At 42.1% G+C, this 17,291-nt stretch overlaps 1 protein-coding gene across 1 annotated transcript in view; it reads right to left on the minus strand.

Moving 5' to 3' along the window:
• LOC124797935 (guanine nucleotide-binding protein G(o) subunit alpha) overlaps nucleotides 1-17,291 on the minus strand; it is a 525,486-nt gene that overhangs the window by 22,805 nt on the left and 485,390 nt on the right. Inside the window, exons 6-7 of the mRNA XM_047261071.1 lie at nucleotides 9,287-9,416; nucleotides 2,194-2,347 (exon numbers count right to left, since the gene is read on the minus strand). Of these exons, the coding sequence (XP_047117027.1) occupies nucleotides 2,194-2,347; nucleotides 9,287-9,416 (284 nt within the window). The remainder of the gene's footprint in view (nucleotides 1-2,193; nucleotides 2,348-9,286; nucleotides 9,417-17,291) is intronic.

The raw sequence follows: 17,291 nt of genomic DNA on the forward strand, positions 1-17,291 counted from the left end.
TTGTTACAAATCACTTGCGTGACCTACCCTAGAATATTGCTCAAGTGCGTGGGACCCGAACCAAATAGGACTGACAGAGAATATTGAACATACACACAGAAGGGCAGCACATATGATCACAAGTTTGTTTAACCCATTGGAAAGTGTCACAGGGATACTGAAGGAACTGAGCTGGCAGACTGTTGAAGAAAGTCTATTAACGACATTTCAAGAACTGGCTTTAAATCATGACTCTAGGAATATAGAAAATTTCCCTATGTATCACTCACATGGGGATCGTGGGGATAAGATTAGAATAATTACTGCATGCACAGAGGTATTCAAACAATAATTCTTATTGCACTCCATATGTAAATGGAACACAAAGAAAACCTAAGAAATGGTACAATGAGATGTACCCTCTGTCATGCACCTTATGGTACTGTGCAGAGTATAGATCTAGATGTAGACATCTAGGAGGTACAGGAATGATATCCTCCAACCTATTACTTACAAATCTGTGCGTCACTGCTGGCTCTTTTCAAACATGAGCAACAACAATGAACCACATACAGGTCACCTGATGGACAACTTCCTGCATGGAGGGTATCACTAGAATGCCATAGGCACTGTGCTCACCAGACATGAAATCTGTCGAACATGTCTGAGATTCGTTTAGATGAGGTAGAGAAAATAGGCCAGTGCAACTAAGAACTGTTCAAAAGCTGAAGACTGCTTTCCTTAACAACTGTCAGTTTCATTCTCAGGAGTCAGTTTTGTTCTCAGGGATTTCTCAGTACTCACTGACTCATGCAAGACTGGTGTCCTATGATCACAGTTTTAAAGAACAGTAATTATGGCTGTTTTATCTATTCCTGAGCTATTCAACTGGTGCATGTATATTGCCCTCTTACATCTTGAGCCTTACAGACAATAATTGTACAACACCTATATCAGCATATTCTAATTCATCCGACAGTAGATACAATGCACTGCATTGAACAATTGTCTTTAGATAATTAGTTATGCTTCATCTGATATTCTAATTATTTTGGCCAGTGTCCTTTAACAAGACTACAATATTTAAAATTAAGACAAAAATTATATCTTTCAAGAGGAAAAGCAATCCTGAGTAGGAGAATGTTCCTGGTATGAGTCTCACAATTATGATGGAGATATTAGGTAAGGGTTATTGTAACTCTGACTGATAGTGCACAGAAAACAGTAAATGGTGAAACATGTAGAAAATGAGATGACAAAAATAAGGAAACATGTCTGGAATTTTTCATAATTATCTAGAACAGTGTCATCCACTGATAAAAATCCTTTAACAGAGGAATTATCTAAAGGTCAAGGTCAAACTGAGGGGATCCATTGCAGACATAATTTTATAATGAAAAACAACAAAGTAAATGTACAATGGAACATATTAGGTATATATTCTTTAAGAAAAATGCGCATAAGGATTAGATATTCTGTCAATGTAAAATCATTTTAAGTGGAACATAAGCTTTAATAGTACAAGGACCAGAAAGGAAATCACGAGTATCTTTTCAAAGGAACAAACATGGAATTCACCTTAATCACGTTATGGGAGCCACAGACAACCTAAATCTGGATGGTCAGCTGTGTGGATCTGAAAGACACTTCCTCTTGAAAGTGAATCTAGTGCCATTCAGTCCATTTATTCATTCAGCATAACAACTGTGCTCTCTTGTTTAGTTTCTAGTAATAAGCAACTGGATCTTAGAAATAGTTAACTCTGAAGCTTTGAGTGCTAATTAATTTATTCACAAGCAAACTTACAAAAGGCCAAAGGAAATACAGAGATTCATAAACATGTTAGCAAATTGTACAGAATTTATTGAAAAGTGAAAAACAAGGAAAAGAAATACAAGAACATTGTCTGACATTTTTAGTGTACGCTATTTACCTTCTTAAAGTTGAAAAACAAACAAACTGTGTTTTTATTCTAGTAATATTTATTTATTTCAAACCAGTTTTTCACCAATGAGCTGCAAACTGGTTTGAAATACATGATTATTAGTAGAACAAAAATACAGTTTGTTTTTCAACTTTACATATGAAATTGTTCTACTAAGAAGTGACAGAAAGTGTGGTAAGTTTACTATTTACTTGGCACATTATTACCACATAACTGCTGTAGTTTCTGTCTTATAAAATAAAGATTAAGTGCACTTCTGCTTAACTTACCAGCATATTCAGGGAAGCATATCGTCAAAGGAGACTTCTTTATCTTTTCCTCAAAAAGATCTTTTTTGTTCAGGAATAGGATGATTGATGTATCGGTAAACCATTTGTTGTTACAGATAGAATCAAAAAGTTTTAAACTTTCCTGCATACGGTTCTGTAACAAAAATGATAATTTATTCACAAACAAATTTACACATAATAAAAAAATACAGTGTTTCATAAACACGAAAGTAAACTGCAGAAAATATATTCCAAGATGAAAAATGTCTGCAAGAAGATATAAACTGTAATATTAATATTAAATCTGCTGAGTTGTCAGTTAAATGTTGCAAAAGAATGACAGATGAATGAATGATGATGTTATCAGTGGCAAATAGTACTTATTCTGATGAAACTGTGCTAACATGATATTTTGAGGGAGAAGTACCAAATGGCTAGGTCACACACACAACACCATGTCTATGATACAACACTGCACACAATATATGCTAAATTCGTGAAATTTTTTTTATCTAACATACTGTTTTGTGCATTTCTACTGTGATTTTCTTACAAAGTATGTGATAAGGATGTAATGTTGCAAATCTGGATTGTATATTGTTTCAAAAGACAGCACATTAACGTACATACTAGTGGCACACACTATTATCACCATATCCTTCATGTGACATCTGATAACATATTTAAAATAATCAAAGAATGGAAACTTGAGGCAGGAGTATCAAAAATGTAGGAATATAGTGGAGATGAGGAGGAGGCTAAGGTGGGGATGGGGAGGGATACTATGGTGGGGGCGGTGGACAGAAGTGTTGTAGGTTAGGTGGAGGGCAGAGGAGAGGTGGGTGGGTGGGGGGGGGGGGGGAAGTAGTGGAAAAGGAGAGAATGGAATGACGACTTTGTAGTGATGGAATGGGAACAGGGAAGGGGCTGGATGGGTGAAAACAGTGACAAATGAAGGTTGAGGCCACGAAGGTTATGGGAACGTAGGATGTATTGCAGGGAAAGTTCCCACCTGCACAATTCAGAAATGCTGGTGTTGGTGGGAAGGATCCATATGGCACAGGCTGCGAAGCAGTCATTGAAATGAAGGATATCACATTTGGCAGTGTGTTCAACAACAGGGTGGTCCACTTGTTTCTTGGCCACAGTTTGTTGGTGGCCATTCATGTGGACAGACAGCTTGTTGGTTGTCATGCCTACATAGAGTGCAGCACAGTGGTTGCAGCTTAGCTTGTAGACCAAGTGATTGATGGGATAGGTATACCAAGTGATTGATGGGATAGGGATGTTAGTGACTGGACTGGAGTAGGTGGTGGTGGGAGGATGTATGGGGCAGGACTTGGATGTAGGCCTATTACAGGGGTATGAGCCATGAAGTAGGTCCTTGCTCCTTCCACCTGTGTCAATACAGAAAAGTTTCCTTACCCCTAGCCAGATCCCAGTCTCACATACTGTTCCTGTGTTGTTGCTTGGCTCAAGGAATCCCTCCTAATGGGCTTACCATCAAATTACCCATCTCTGGCTGCCATCCCTTCTTCCACAATGACCTCCATCTGTTCAGATTCTGCCAATCCTTAGCCCTTACCAACATAGCCCTGCAAATCCATATCACCGAAGCCCAAAACCTCCTTGCAGTACCTTCACTCCATCCACAAAGTTCTCCCACTATGCAATCCCAAATTCCTGGAACCCATAACACACACTGACACTCTTGCTCTGCAGGAACTTGAGCAACATGCACAATGCCACTTCAAAAAGCTCTCCATTTTTCTCACTTCATACTCGTGCCTTGGAGAACTGCTGTCCACCACCTCTACAACAACCTCTAAACCTCCCCCACATCCCCATGTAGCTGGCAAACCCTGTCTTGCAGACTTACTACACATATCCCACCCTCCAAAACTGCGTCCCACCACCACAAAGAATCCAGAACCTAAACAGACCCGCAACACAGTCATGAACCTTTCCTCCAGAAGCCTTAGCCCCACAGAAATGTCAGTCCTTCCCAAAGGTGTCACCTTTTGCTCCACTCCCAAATTCAATCATGCAGGGCTTGTTAAAGACCTTCTCCCTTTCTCCCGATCCCTATAGTGGAAATACCTTTTCGCCACCAACACTACCAATCAGACTCAACCAAAGAGCAATATTGAACTTTACCTTACTCTGTTCACTCCTCCATCCAACTGTGATCCACCCTCACTGCCCCTAAACCACCTCCTGTTAACTTCCAGAATTTCTTAACCTCGAACCTTGCCTCACTATCATTCCCCAAATCCCTCAACATGCAAACTAACCTTACATCCACAGAAAGAACCACAGTCCATCATCTAAAAACTTATCTTGTCAGTTGGAAAGCTTGTCAATTGGAAAGCCTACATAGCATGTAACACAGTGGTTGCAGCTTAGCTTGTAGACCACATGACTGATTTCGCAGGTAGCCCTGCCTTTGATGGGATAGGAATGTTAGTGACTGGACTGGAGGAGGTGGTGGTGGGAGGATGTATAGGACAGGTCTTGCATCTAGGTCTATTACAGGGGTATGAGCCATGAGGTAAGCGAATGGGAGCAGGGGTTGTGTAAGAATGGTCAAGTATATTGTGTAAGTTTGGTGGATGGTAGAGTACCACTGTGGGAGGAGTGAAAAGGATAGTGGACAGGACATTTCTCATTTCAGGGCATGGCGAGAGGTAATTGAAACCCTGGCAGAAAATGCAATTCAGTTGCTCCAACCTGCGAGATACTGTGTTACGAGGGGAATGCTCCTCTGTGGCCAGACGGTGGGACTTTATACAATTGTTCCAAATATGATATCAGGGACAAAGCAGACGAGTGGAATCGGGCCGTATGCGAATCCGGGTTCATCGATAATTTGTATCTTGTCTTGAAATCTTCGGCTGAATTGCTGCGAGAAGAAGGTGAAAATCGTCTGTCGACTGCACAAAACCTCTGATACCCACTTTTTTCTGCGTTTATACTTATTTCATAACCAACAGCATGCTCGTCATACAAAAATTGTGTGCTTCTGATCTCCATCAGACTGTATGGATTATGTTAAACAATTTTACAACAGCAACGTTTTGGCGCCCAAAACAAAACACATCATATTCTTTCTCTTCCTGTCGCTCCAGTGCAAATGCTTATTCGCAGGTTAAAGTCATTGGTAGTGCGGACAAGCGAACCCCTTGCGCATTGCTTGCTAATGCGCTTTCTCTTGTGTTCGCTTCAGTTTACTGGCGACTTCGCATTTTGCCCCATTACCGTGACAACCGCTACTCTGTTCGGTCACCAACGATGGATCGACTACCCAAATCTCGTTGGATCAGCAAAGAGCGCGATGTCGAACAACTTCAGCAACACGAAGGTAAGAAAAAGTACTTCACGCTCAAGCTACGCAAACATTTTCACCGACAGACTGACCGACAATGATCCTACGCGCAGCGACCGAAACTCGTCTGTCACACAACGAAGTCTTCGGCTTCCTGGCGGAAGGTACCAATGAGCGGTAGGGGGGGCGGAGGGGGGGGGGGGGACGTGTTCTCTATGGCTTCCGCTATGGTTTTTTTTACAAATGTTCAAAGAATGAACATGGGTCCACTGGGCGAACGACTACAGTCTGAACATCAGAAAACTAAAAGCTAAACTTCTCCCGAACAGGCCATGAAGGCCCAATGGTACCGACCGGCCGCCGTGTCATCCTCAGACCACTCGCGTCACTGGATGCGGATATGGAGGGGCATGTGGTCAGCACACCGCTCTCCCGGCCGTATGTCAGTTTCAGAGACCCGAGCCGCTACTTCTCAATCAAGTAGCTCCTCAGTTTGCCTCACAAGGGCTGAGTGCACCCCGCTTGCCAACAGCGCTCGGCAGACCGGATGGTCACCCATCCAAGTGCTAGCCCAACCCGACAGCGCTTAACTTCGGTGATCTGACGGGAACCGGTGTTACCACTGCGTCAAGGCGAACACCAGAAAGGCGAATTTAATTTCTAGAAGTTTCAGTTTATGGCGGGGAAAATACCATCACTGCTACAAACTGATGAGAAAACCGAAGTTAAACGAATTCCTTTTAGCACTCATGTGGATGACTTCACACTTTTCGTTATTTAGGGTCAACTGCCACTTTTCGCACCATTCAGATATCCTTTCTAAATCGTTTTGCAATTTGTTTTGATCTTCTGATGAATTTATTAGTCGATAAACGACAGCGTCGTCTGCAAACAACCGAAGACGGCTGCTCAGATTGTCTCCCAAATCGTTTATATAGATAAGGAACAGCAAAAGGCAAATCACAAATCCAATTACATAACTGAGACGATAATCCATAAGCACGCAATTTCACTACGAGCCGCTTGTGTGGTACAGTGTCAAAAGCCTTCCGGAAATCCAGAAATACGGAATCGATCTGAAATCCTTGTCAATAGCACTCAACACTTCATGTGAATAAAGAGCTAGTTGTGTTTCACAGGAACGATGTTTTCTAAACCCATGTTGACTGTGTGTCAATAGGCCGTTTTCTTCGAGGTAATTCATAATGTTCGAACACAATATATGTTAATATATCATATCAGAAACGCCTTCGTTTGGCTGACGACACCATACCTTTTGTCTCGAGTATAGATAAACTTCTGCAAGCAGACTTGCAAATCAGTTACAATAAGGTTAAAATAACTAACATACCGAAAGGTAATAAAACAAATTAACAATACCTTCTTAGAACCTGTGGATGAGTTTCTGTATTTAGGGAAGTCGAAGACACTGACTGGATGGAAAGTAACTGTGAGCTCAGTTGCTATTAGTTTTTAAACCACTATTTATTAACTACGTTACAAAGTTTCCGACAAGACCAAACACGAAAGTTTACAATAAGTCTGTATTACCAGTTTTGATTTAACACAGGGAAACTCTTGAGTATTTTTTTTTTCTCTAAGAAGCGTGAAAACTTTTCAAAACTCGAGGGTTGCTTGTGTAGCAATGGAGTGGTACTTCTTGGGGATTAGAGTAGAAGAGACGAAAAGATAAAAAATATGAGGCAAGTGATTATCACTGTAACGAAAATTAAATCTACGTGGACGGGAGCTGTTGCAAGGGTGATCTCTGGTGGAACGTATTAGACACACGACAAATACAGGACGAAGATCTGATAGAAAATGGATAGATGGCAGCTGAAAAAGATGCAAGACGAACATGGATGCTTATAGTTGAAGATCTGAGGCATGGTTAAATTTGATAACATGGAGAATAAGAAGTTTCGTGTTTGAGGGTTGCAGTTCTACATAAACGAGGGCGTTATGAAAAGTAATGCCACCGAATTTTTTATGTGAAAAATAGAATTATTAAAAATATAAGCTTTCATTATTTAATACTAGCAGAAGCCCATGAGTTTGTCCAGAACTTTAACAGCATTGATGAAGTTACCTTGTGAAACTTCCCAGCAGATTAAAACTGTGTGCTGGACCAGGGCTCGAACCTGGGACCTCTGCTTGTCGCGAGCAACCGCTCTGATACCAACTGAGCTATCTCTTTATATTAGGTAAATTTCGAATCATATGTTGTGCTGAAATACAATGAATTACAATGCTGTATGTACCCTATATGATCAAAAGAATCTGGACACTCCTAAATAATGCGGAATTGACCACTAGATGCCACTAGAGGCCAGTATAAAAGGAGGAGTGGAGCATGGCGGTGTCGGTATTGAAGCGGTAAGAGCAAAATAGGTGGGTCAGGATAGGTCAATGACTTCGAAACTGGGCTAGTCGCGGGATGTCACCTGTATAATAGTGTCGGAAGTTCCGTGCGGCTTTTCGCGTATGATGCTGTAGTATAGAGATAAGTTGCAGCATTGGAAAATTGCAGCGAAATGCAGGAAGATCTGCAGCGGATAGGCACTTGGTGCATGGAGTGGCAACTGACCCTTAACATAGACAAATGTAATGTATTGCGAATACATAGAAAAAAGGATCCTTTATGGTATGATTATATGGTAGCGGAACAAACACAGGTAGCAGTTACTTCCGTAAAATATCTGGGAGTATGCGTACGGAACGATTTGAAGTGGAATGATCATATAAAATTAATTGTTGGTAAGGCGGGTGCCAGGCTGACATTCATCGGGAGAGTCCTTAGAAAATGTAGTCCATCAACAAAGGAGGTGGCTTACAAAACACTCGTTCGACCTATACTTGAGTATTGCTCATCAGTGTGGGATCCGTACCAGGTCGGGTTGACGGAGGAGGTAGAGAAGACCCAAAGAAGAGCGGCGCGTTTCGTCACAGGGTTATTTGGTAAGCGTGATACCGTTACGGAGATGTTTAGCAAACTCAAGTAGCAGACTCTGCAAGAGAGGCGCTCTGCATCGCTGTGTAGCTTGCTGTGCAGGCTTCGAGAGGGTGCGTTTCTGGATGGGGTATCGAATATATTGCTTCCCCCTACTTATACCTCCCGGGGAGATCACGAATGTAAAATTAGAGAGATTCGAGCGCGCACGGAGGCTTTTCAGCAGTCGTTCTTCCCGCGAAACATACGCGACTGGAACAGGAAAGGGAGGTAATGACAGTGGCACGTAAAGTGCCCTCCGCCACACACCACTGGGTGGCTTGCGGAGTATAAATGTAGATGTATGTGTATAAAAAAAATCCGTAAGACATTTCAACCTTTCTAAAGCTGCCCAGGTCGACTGTTGGTGGTGTGATATATGAAGGAAGCTAATAGAAGACCAGGTAGACCTCATGTACCAACGGACAAAGACCGTCGAGCACTGGAGAGGGTGATTGTGAGAAACTTCGAAGTTGCCATAAGCAATCCACCCAGCCATTCATCACCAGATATTCAGACACTTCTTTGAAATGTGCTTAGCAGAGTACAAGGCGTCATAAATGCGAAAGGTGGATACATCCCATATTAATGTCCATTAGTAGACCAGATACTTTTTTTCAGATAGTGTACACCAGTTGCTGCTGCCTTTAACGAAGCGATAACGGAACGTTCACTAGACAGCTAAAGTATCTTTTGCTCGGTCTGTCCAAGAACTGGGGTTGTAAACGTACAACAAAAATGACGAGACGGAATGCCCATCAGTCACAAACAGTACTCACCGTGGTTTCGTCTTCGTGGAGCACCTGGTCGTACTCGGACATGGCGACGCAGAAGATGATCGCCGTCACGTCCTCGAAACAGTGTATCCACTTCTTTCGCTCCGAACGCTGCCCGCCTACGTCGAACAGTCTGCAAACAGCAATCCACAGTCTCTAAATACTTGCTCAGTTACAGTGGTCTTTACATCATTTCTATTCGTTCGAAAAAACTACACGAAAGTAGAGCCTGTCAATGCGCGTTCATACTTCCACACCACACGTAGACCTGGAATGTTTGCGTACGCGGTTGCGTTTGTGCAGTCAGATGGGGCTGTGTGGATGAGAAAAGTGTACGTGTTCGTTTACTTCCGCTAAAATCCGATATTACATTATCATACTTCTTTGACGAAGTCGATGTGTCAAATATTTATGCCAAAGAAATTTGATGGTGTAATAGAAAACTTTGTCAATCTCTCCTGTCGTCAAATAAATACGCCGTAGATTTGATCATTAAAAGTCGTTCGTCTTCAGCTCGCTGCAATGTGAAATGCAGCCGTGTGGAGCGCTGGCGTCGCTACATCTATTTGACTTCTCCGTAGTGTTTGTAAACATGCCTTCAAAATTGGTGCCTTATTTTGACTCTTTTTTTTGTTTTTTTGTTTTAATAAACTTGCTTCGACTACGGGAGAGGGAGGGGGGGGGGAGGTGGTGAGCAAGGGGCACAGTGCATGCTATTAATTGCGTGTTGATGGGCATGTGGATTACGCTGCAGGTGACATATGTCCACAATCAGAGCTACAACCGTCCACCTCTACATCTGGAAACATCCACGCAGCTTTGCAGCAAGACGGAATAGAGCATGTGGTCACACTTTGAAATAAGAAATTCTTTCCTAGCTTTGCATTCTATTTTGTCTATTTTTGAACTCTGGATCCACAAGTTAAAAAGCGCTTCATTTGTTTCGTACTCTTTATTAATTTTGTAGTTGTTGGAACACAGATTCCATTAATTAAACTATTCAAAAATAAAAATAGTTCTCATTGCCCATATAGTGTACTAAACATTTGATTACCTTTACATATTCTACCTTCACAGCTTTAGAAATCACTTCACACTTTTATGGAATTATTTTGGTTAACGTGCAATGTGCTATTCGAGCGCTGTGTCGTAAACAGTCGGCCGCTGTGGCCGAGCGGTTGTAGGCGCTTCAGTCCGGAACCGCGCGATTGCTACGCTCGCAGGTTCGAATCCTGCCTCGGGCATGGATGTGTGTGATGTCTATAGACATCGACACCATGTCGTAATATATCCAATTGTAAGCAGCGGACATAGTAGTTCCGAAAGCGAGAATATACATGTCCAGACGTCAAGTTTCAAAATACGAGCGTCATTCGGTTCAAATGGTTCAAATGGCTCTAAGCACTCTGGGACTTAACATCTGAGGTCGTCAGTCCCCTAGACGTAGAACTACTGAAACCTAACTAACGTAAGGACATCACACACATCCATGCCCGAGGCTGGATTCCAACCTGCGACCGCAACAGCCGCGTGGTTCGGGACTGAAGTGCCTATAACCGCTCGGCCACCGCGGACCGTCATTCGGAAAGAATGTTTTTTACTACAGAAATTTTTATTTGATATAATTAAACAAAACTGTATTTTACACACATTTAGTTACCCAAACTACTTTTCTACTTTAATCCTGTCCAAACTTAGGCACTTGTGCCATTTTACCAGGTTTTCTATGCCTTCTACATACATAGTTGCCGCTAAGTTGTTCAACCACTGATTTACGGCTTCTTTAAGCTCATCATCACTTCCGTAGCGTTGTCTATTTAAAAAATCTTTCAATTTGGGGAAAAGTAATAATCCTATTTTCCACTAAAAGTGATAAAGCATGTCTTGTCACTCTCGCTGCACGCGGACGTGATTTATTGTGAAGGAGGATGACGCCACCGGTTACCATTCCGCGTCCCTTGTTTATAATGGCGTGACGAAGTCATTGAAGCGTCTCGCAGTAGGCCGCAGTAGACGTCTAAGCATGTAGTCGATGAGCAGAACACTCTTACGATCCGAAAACACCGTAGCCAATAATCTTTCTGATGCTCAAAATTTGTTTTGCTTTTTTCGGTTTCGTTGGGATTGCAAATGGTGCCATTCCATTGATTGGAGCTTTGTTTCCGGTGTGAAATGTGATCTCAAAGTGTCATCACTAGTGACAATGTGATTGAAAAATACGTCACCGTCATTTTCATAGTGACTGAGAAATGTCAGCGCAGCTTCCATTCGTTTGGTTTAGTGTTCTTCTGACGCAATTCGAAGAAAACACCTGTCACAAACTATTTTATATCCCAAACCCACAAAAAAATGGTTCAAATGGCTCTGAGCACTATGGGACTTAACATCTGAGATCATCAGTCCCCTAGAACTTAGAACTACCTAACTAACCTAACGATCACACACATCCATGCCCGAGGCAGGATTCGAACCTGAGACCTTAGCGGTGTGAGGCGCCACAGTCTGGAACCGCGCTGCTACTACGGTCGCAGGTTCGAATCCTGCCTCGGGCATGGATGTGTGTGATGTTCTTAGGTTAGTTAGGTTTAAGTAGGGGACTGATGACCTCAAAAGTTAAGTCCCATAGTGCTCAGAGCCATTTGATTTGAACCTTAGCGGTCGCGCGGTTCCAGACTGAAGCGCCTAGACAGCTCGGTCACACCGGCCGGCTCTTCCTCATTTCCCAGTCGCTAAATGATGTGCTGCTTTTTCCAGTATATTGTGCAAATGTAATTAAACTAAATATCCCGCATCCCCGCTAATGCAAATGCGTAATAACAAACTTCAAGTCGCGATCCTGTGAAGGCAAGGAGCAAAACAAGGTGATATGGCCATAAGGGCGGGAATGCGTTCCAAGGGAGGTACTCCCACTTGAAAGTGGAGACAGAAAAGTCTTTCAATAGTAACCATGCTATCAACGCCAGGCAGGTGGCCCACCTGCAAGGGATACGCCAGACGACTGTATCCATGTCATGCGCCACTATCCGTATCACGTGCAATGCGTGCAGGCCTTATTACCTACGGACTCGTCTCCACGGCGATAATTTTGCGGCTAGTTCATCGCACAGGTCACCACAGTCTTGAGCTTTGTGTTATCCATCCTACTCAGAGAAGAGGCTATTTCTACCAGGGATAGAATCGTCGACCTTCACAGTACCCACATGTAGTCTACGGGGACTCCCCATGGTGTGGTGCCAGCGAAACATGAGCTCTGTTCAGCCGCTTTGTGTGGGCGGGGGTCATTGGCGAACGTCTCGTGGGACCAGCCTTCCTTCCACAGCACGTCACAGGCGAAGCTTGTCTGCACTACCTGCGGGTGGCCGTGACTCCCCTACTGCAAAACATGCCTTTGGTAGTACGACTGGTAATGTGGTTACTAAGTGATGGTGGCCCTGTTCAGTGCTCCCTTGAGTGTGGAGCTTAAAAACTAGTACAGGCAAGACATTCCCATTTGCCCAGTGTGTTCTCATGTGTCCTTACAGTCACCGAAAAAAAACTGATGATTTATCAAACTGGGGAACAATCAAGAATAGGGTGCCGCAAGGTTCGGTCTTGGGTCCTCCGCTGTTCTTAATATATATTAATGGCTTGCCATTCTATATTCACGAAGATGCAAAACTGGTACTTTTTGCCGATGATACAAGTATAGCTATCACACCCAACAGACAACAATTAACTGGTGAAATTGTAAACGATGTTTTTCAGAAAATCATTAAGTGGTTCTCTGCAAATGGGCTCTCATTAAACTTTGACAAAACACAGTATATACAGTTCCACACAGTAAATGAAATGACACAATCAATAGACTTCGATCAGAAATCGGTAGCTAAGGTAGAGTATTCAAAATTTCTAGGTGTATGCATTGATGAGGGGTTGAACTGGAAAAAACACACTGAAGATTTGGTGAAACGTTTGAGTTCAGCTACTTATGCTATTAGGGTCATTGCAAATTTTGGCGATATGCATCTCAGTAAATTAGCTTACCACGCCTCTTTTCATTCTCTGCTTTCGTATGGCGTCATATTCTGGGGTAACTCATCATTGAGTAAAAGAATGTTCATTGCACAAAAGTGTGTAATCAGAATAATTGCTGGAGCTCATCCAAGATCATCCTGCAGACACTTATTTAAAGAGCTAGAGATCTTCACTGTAGCCTCACAATATATATATATTTACTTACGAAATTTGTTATTAACAATCCGAACGAATTCAAAAGTAATAGCAGTGTACATGGCTACAACACTAGGAGAAATGATGATCTTCACTACTCACTGTTAAATCTAACTTTGGCTCAGAAGGGGGTAAATTATGCTGCCACAAAGGTCTTTGATCAATTACCTAATAACATCAAAAGTCTGACAGATAGCCATATAGCATTTAAAAGGAAATTAAAAGAATTTCTTAATGGCAACTCCTTCTACTCCTTAGATGAATTTTTGGATATAGTAAGTGGGTAATTTCCCCAACCCCCACAAAAAAAAAAAAAAAAAAAAATTAAAAATATTAAGTGTCATGTAATATTTTGTGTAATGTAATATCTTGTATAGACACCTTTTATTAACCTGACACGTTCCACATCATTACGAATTGTTGTATGCATGATCTATGGAACAAGTACTAGTCTAATCTAATCTAATCTGAAACCTACACTGTCAAAGGTCTTTTATCCCCACCTTCAAGAGGGTGTTCGTCCTTTGGTATGCACTTCCAGCCACATGTTCATATGATGTTTTCAGCTCCTTATCCTCCAGCGACAGTGCCCTGCAGTTTGTCTCCAATAAACAAAACCATGCAGTACATAGTGTTCAATATAGCAGAGTCGTATTCGTGTAATCGAATATCCTTAAAGACGGGAAATGAATTGTAACCTGATGTGTTTATGTTCAAAAGATATTGATTAAGAGTATATATGCATGCTTGGCAGGTATCTTCTGATGATTTGCACCGACTGCAGTTGTTTCGAGTTTCTTAGCGGATTTTAAACTCATTTTAATACAATCAAAACCAGGCACGATTTTTACACTCTGGACATCCTTTTGTCCTTTTCCTATCGTCGTTTCTATGCTTCACGTGCACCTCCATTAGTGGTATCCGTAGAACACGATGGTTTTTGCTTCTTCAGTACTGGTACAGTGCAAAAATGGTTCAAATGGCTCTAAGCACTATGGGGATTAACATCTGAGGTCATCTGTCCCCTAGACTTAGATCTACTTAAACTAACTAACCTAAGGACATGACACACATCCATGCCCGAGGCAGGATTCGAGCCTGCGACCGCAGCAGCAGCGCGGTTCCGGACTGAAGCGCCTAGGGCCGCACGGTCACAGCGGCCGGCTGATACACTGCATCTGCTGGGTAGTATTGTAGAGTGTAAAAATTTGGGGTTTGTTAGAAATATAAAAAAAAATGTTGGCACTGCATTCCAGTTAAATTCATTTTTATTTGTAATGATAAAGTGGCATGCCTCAAAATGGAGAGCAAGAATTTTAACATTGTTGTATAGAACTGCATATCTTTATTCGTAATGCAGTTCCTTCTTGTATTAATAAGCCATTTCGCAGTGCTGGGGAGCGCAAATAGAACATTAGTCTATTAAAAAAAAAGCACATTGGCAGCATATTTGACACAAGATTTTCTTTCGTATGCAGGTAATGTAATGCAATCCAAAAAGTTTCCTTGCTTTTGTGAACTTCCTTATAACCTACTAATTTTAACATTTTCTTGAGTTTATATACGGTCATATCAATTACTGCGAAAAGGAGCTACGTTTTTCCATTTCAATCTAGTAAGCACAAAAGTATATCTGTGCTTTCTGTGAAATTGAAGTCCGAAACAAAGAATTGAAAAGATTTTCGTCAGATATGCTTATTTGCAGTCGGAAAACTTTCAGACATTTATAGAGTTGTAACATAATCAAAATTTGGTTAATATTTCACCTACCTCATAAATAGCTGATGTTCTGAAGACACTATGAGAGAATGGAAATGGTAAACATTGTCTCACACGCCTGAAACGTATAACTAACAATCATAAAATGAGCACTTGTTTTTCATAACATTACTCCCTCTCAGCATCATTTGTAAAACGAAACAGGGATATTCCGAGAGTATACTTTTTAATGCTGCTATAATTATAACGCAACAATAGCCTCCGAAATACAGCTTCATTTGAACGTGCATCCGTACACACAACACACGATCGTTTCTCAGTGTGTTCATGCAGGCTAGCCGCTGGCTGACCAGGTTTCGCGACAATTGGGTTCTGATACGGCTGCCGACTAACAAGGGGGCCGTGCCTACTGATCATCGCCGTTTTCTTCAAAATTTATGTTACATGCACCGCTTGGCCAGAAATAAAAGTGACAGAAGTGGGATCTGCACATGGCCACGTGTTTAGAAGAAAAGCATTTTTGGCGCAGGCCGGGCGAGGCAGAGCTATTTATGCTAACCTAGGCAGCGTTTTGCCAGCGAAGAGACTTCGGAATAGTAACCCAGGGCTTCGGGGTCGAGTTACTATGTGGGAACTTCATTCTTTTAATTTTTTACGTCACTTACATTGCAAATAAACCAAAATAACGCTCCGTATATTATATTTACTAGTATTTACATAACTGTTATACTTAGCCCATGCAGACGACATCTGTTTACTCTCTAGGTCGGAAGAGGAGTTGTAGCAAATGACCAAAGCACTAAAGGAGGCTGCTAGCAAATTTGGGCTAAACATAAGACAGAGTACCTTGTTATGACGCGAGATCATTGTCAGACTGCTGGTCATCTACAATCACTGCAGGTTGGGGACCAGTCCTACAAGAGAGTGCATGAATTCAAATACCTAGGGACACTTTTCACTGAGAACTCGTCGTGTGAAGCAGAGATCAATGCTAGAATACAAGCAGGAAACCGATCTTACCACAGCCTAGCACAACTGCTTCGGTCCAGATATTTCTCCAGACAGTTCAAGATTCGACTGTACAAAACCGTGATCGACCTTGTTGTTCTGTATGGATGCGAGACTTCGAGTATCCGGAAACAGGACTTTCATAAGCTCCTCGTTTTTGAAAGAAAAGTGCTTCGGAAGATCGTCGGTCCGGTTCTTGATGCAGATACAGGGGAATGGAGGATCAGATACAACCAAGAGCTTGAGGAACTATACCAGCGGCCCAACATAGCAGGAACTGTCAAAGCCAAACGAATGCAGTGGGCCAGCCACGGGGCCCGGATGGAGGATCACAGATGGCCTCGAAAGCTCCTGGATTTCACACCTACAGGAAAGAGACCCCCAGGGAGATCCAAGAAGCGTTGGAGGTATGGACTCCATGAAGACTTAAACCAACTGTCAATAGATGTGGACGGATCGCGGATAGCAGCAATGGACAGAATACAGTGGAGGAGGAAACTTGTAGAAGTGTGCGGTCCACTGGGCCTGATCACGAAGTAGTAGTAGTACTTATATAAAGGCATGAAAGCTACAGCAAAGGAAAATTTGGGAATTGCAAATAAATTAACAGGAAGGAATTACAAGGAGTACACGAGAATTTCGTGTGTAAAATTAGATTCTTTCGTTATTTTACAGTTGATGGTTTACACGCGCTGGGTTGATATACGTCGTAAAAACAAGGGAAGCTATTGTAAACGTGCAACTCCAGAAGGCTGTTGGAAGGTCAGATTGACGAAGTCCTGTCCGCTTTAATTACTATACGTTTTTGAAACGTTATCGCAGACACAGTAACTACAATCCTTTCTTGGAAATTATTAGCAATCCCCAGATCTCTTTTGTCTTTTCTTTTAATGCCATTGGTGAAGGTATTAACAAATACAATGTACTGAGAATTATTTCGGCTTTTTTGCAGTGTAAATAGCATAAAAACTGAAAATAAAAATACTTTCCCTATAGCCAATCGACTCGAGGACTCACGGATTACTGTTCTATCCTCTTTCCGCTGCACCAACCGCTGCCTGGTAAATTCGCT

The sequence above is a fragment of the Schistocerca piceifrons genome, chromosome 5 (assembly GCF_021461385.2).
Source record: "Schistocerca piceifrons isolate TAMUIC-IGC-003096 chromosome 5, iqSchPice1.1, whole genome shotgun sequence".
Classification (NCBI taxonomy): Eukaryota; Metazoa; Arthropoda; class Insecta; order Orthoptera; family Acrididae; genus Schistocerca; species Schistocerca piceifrons.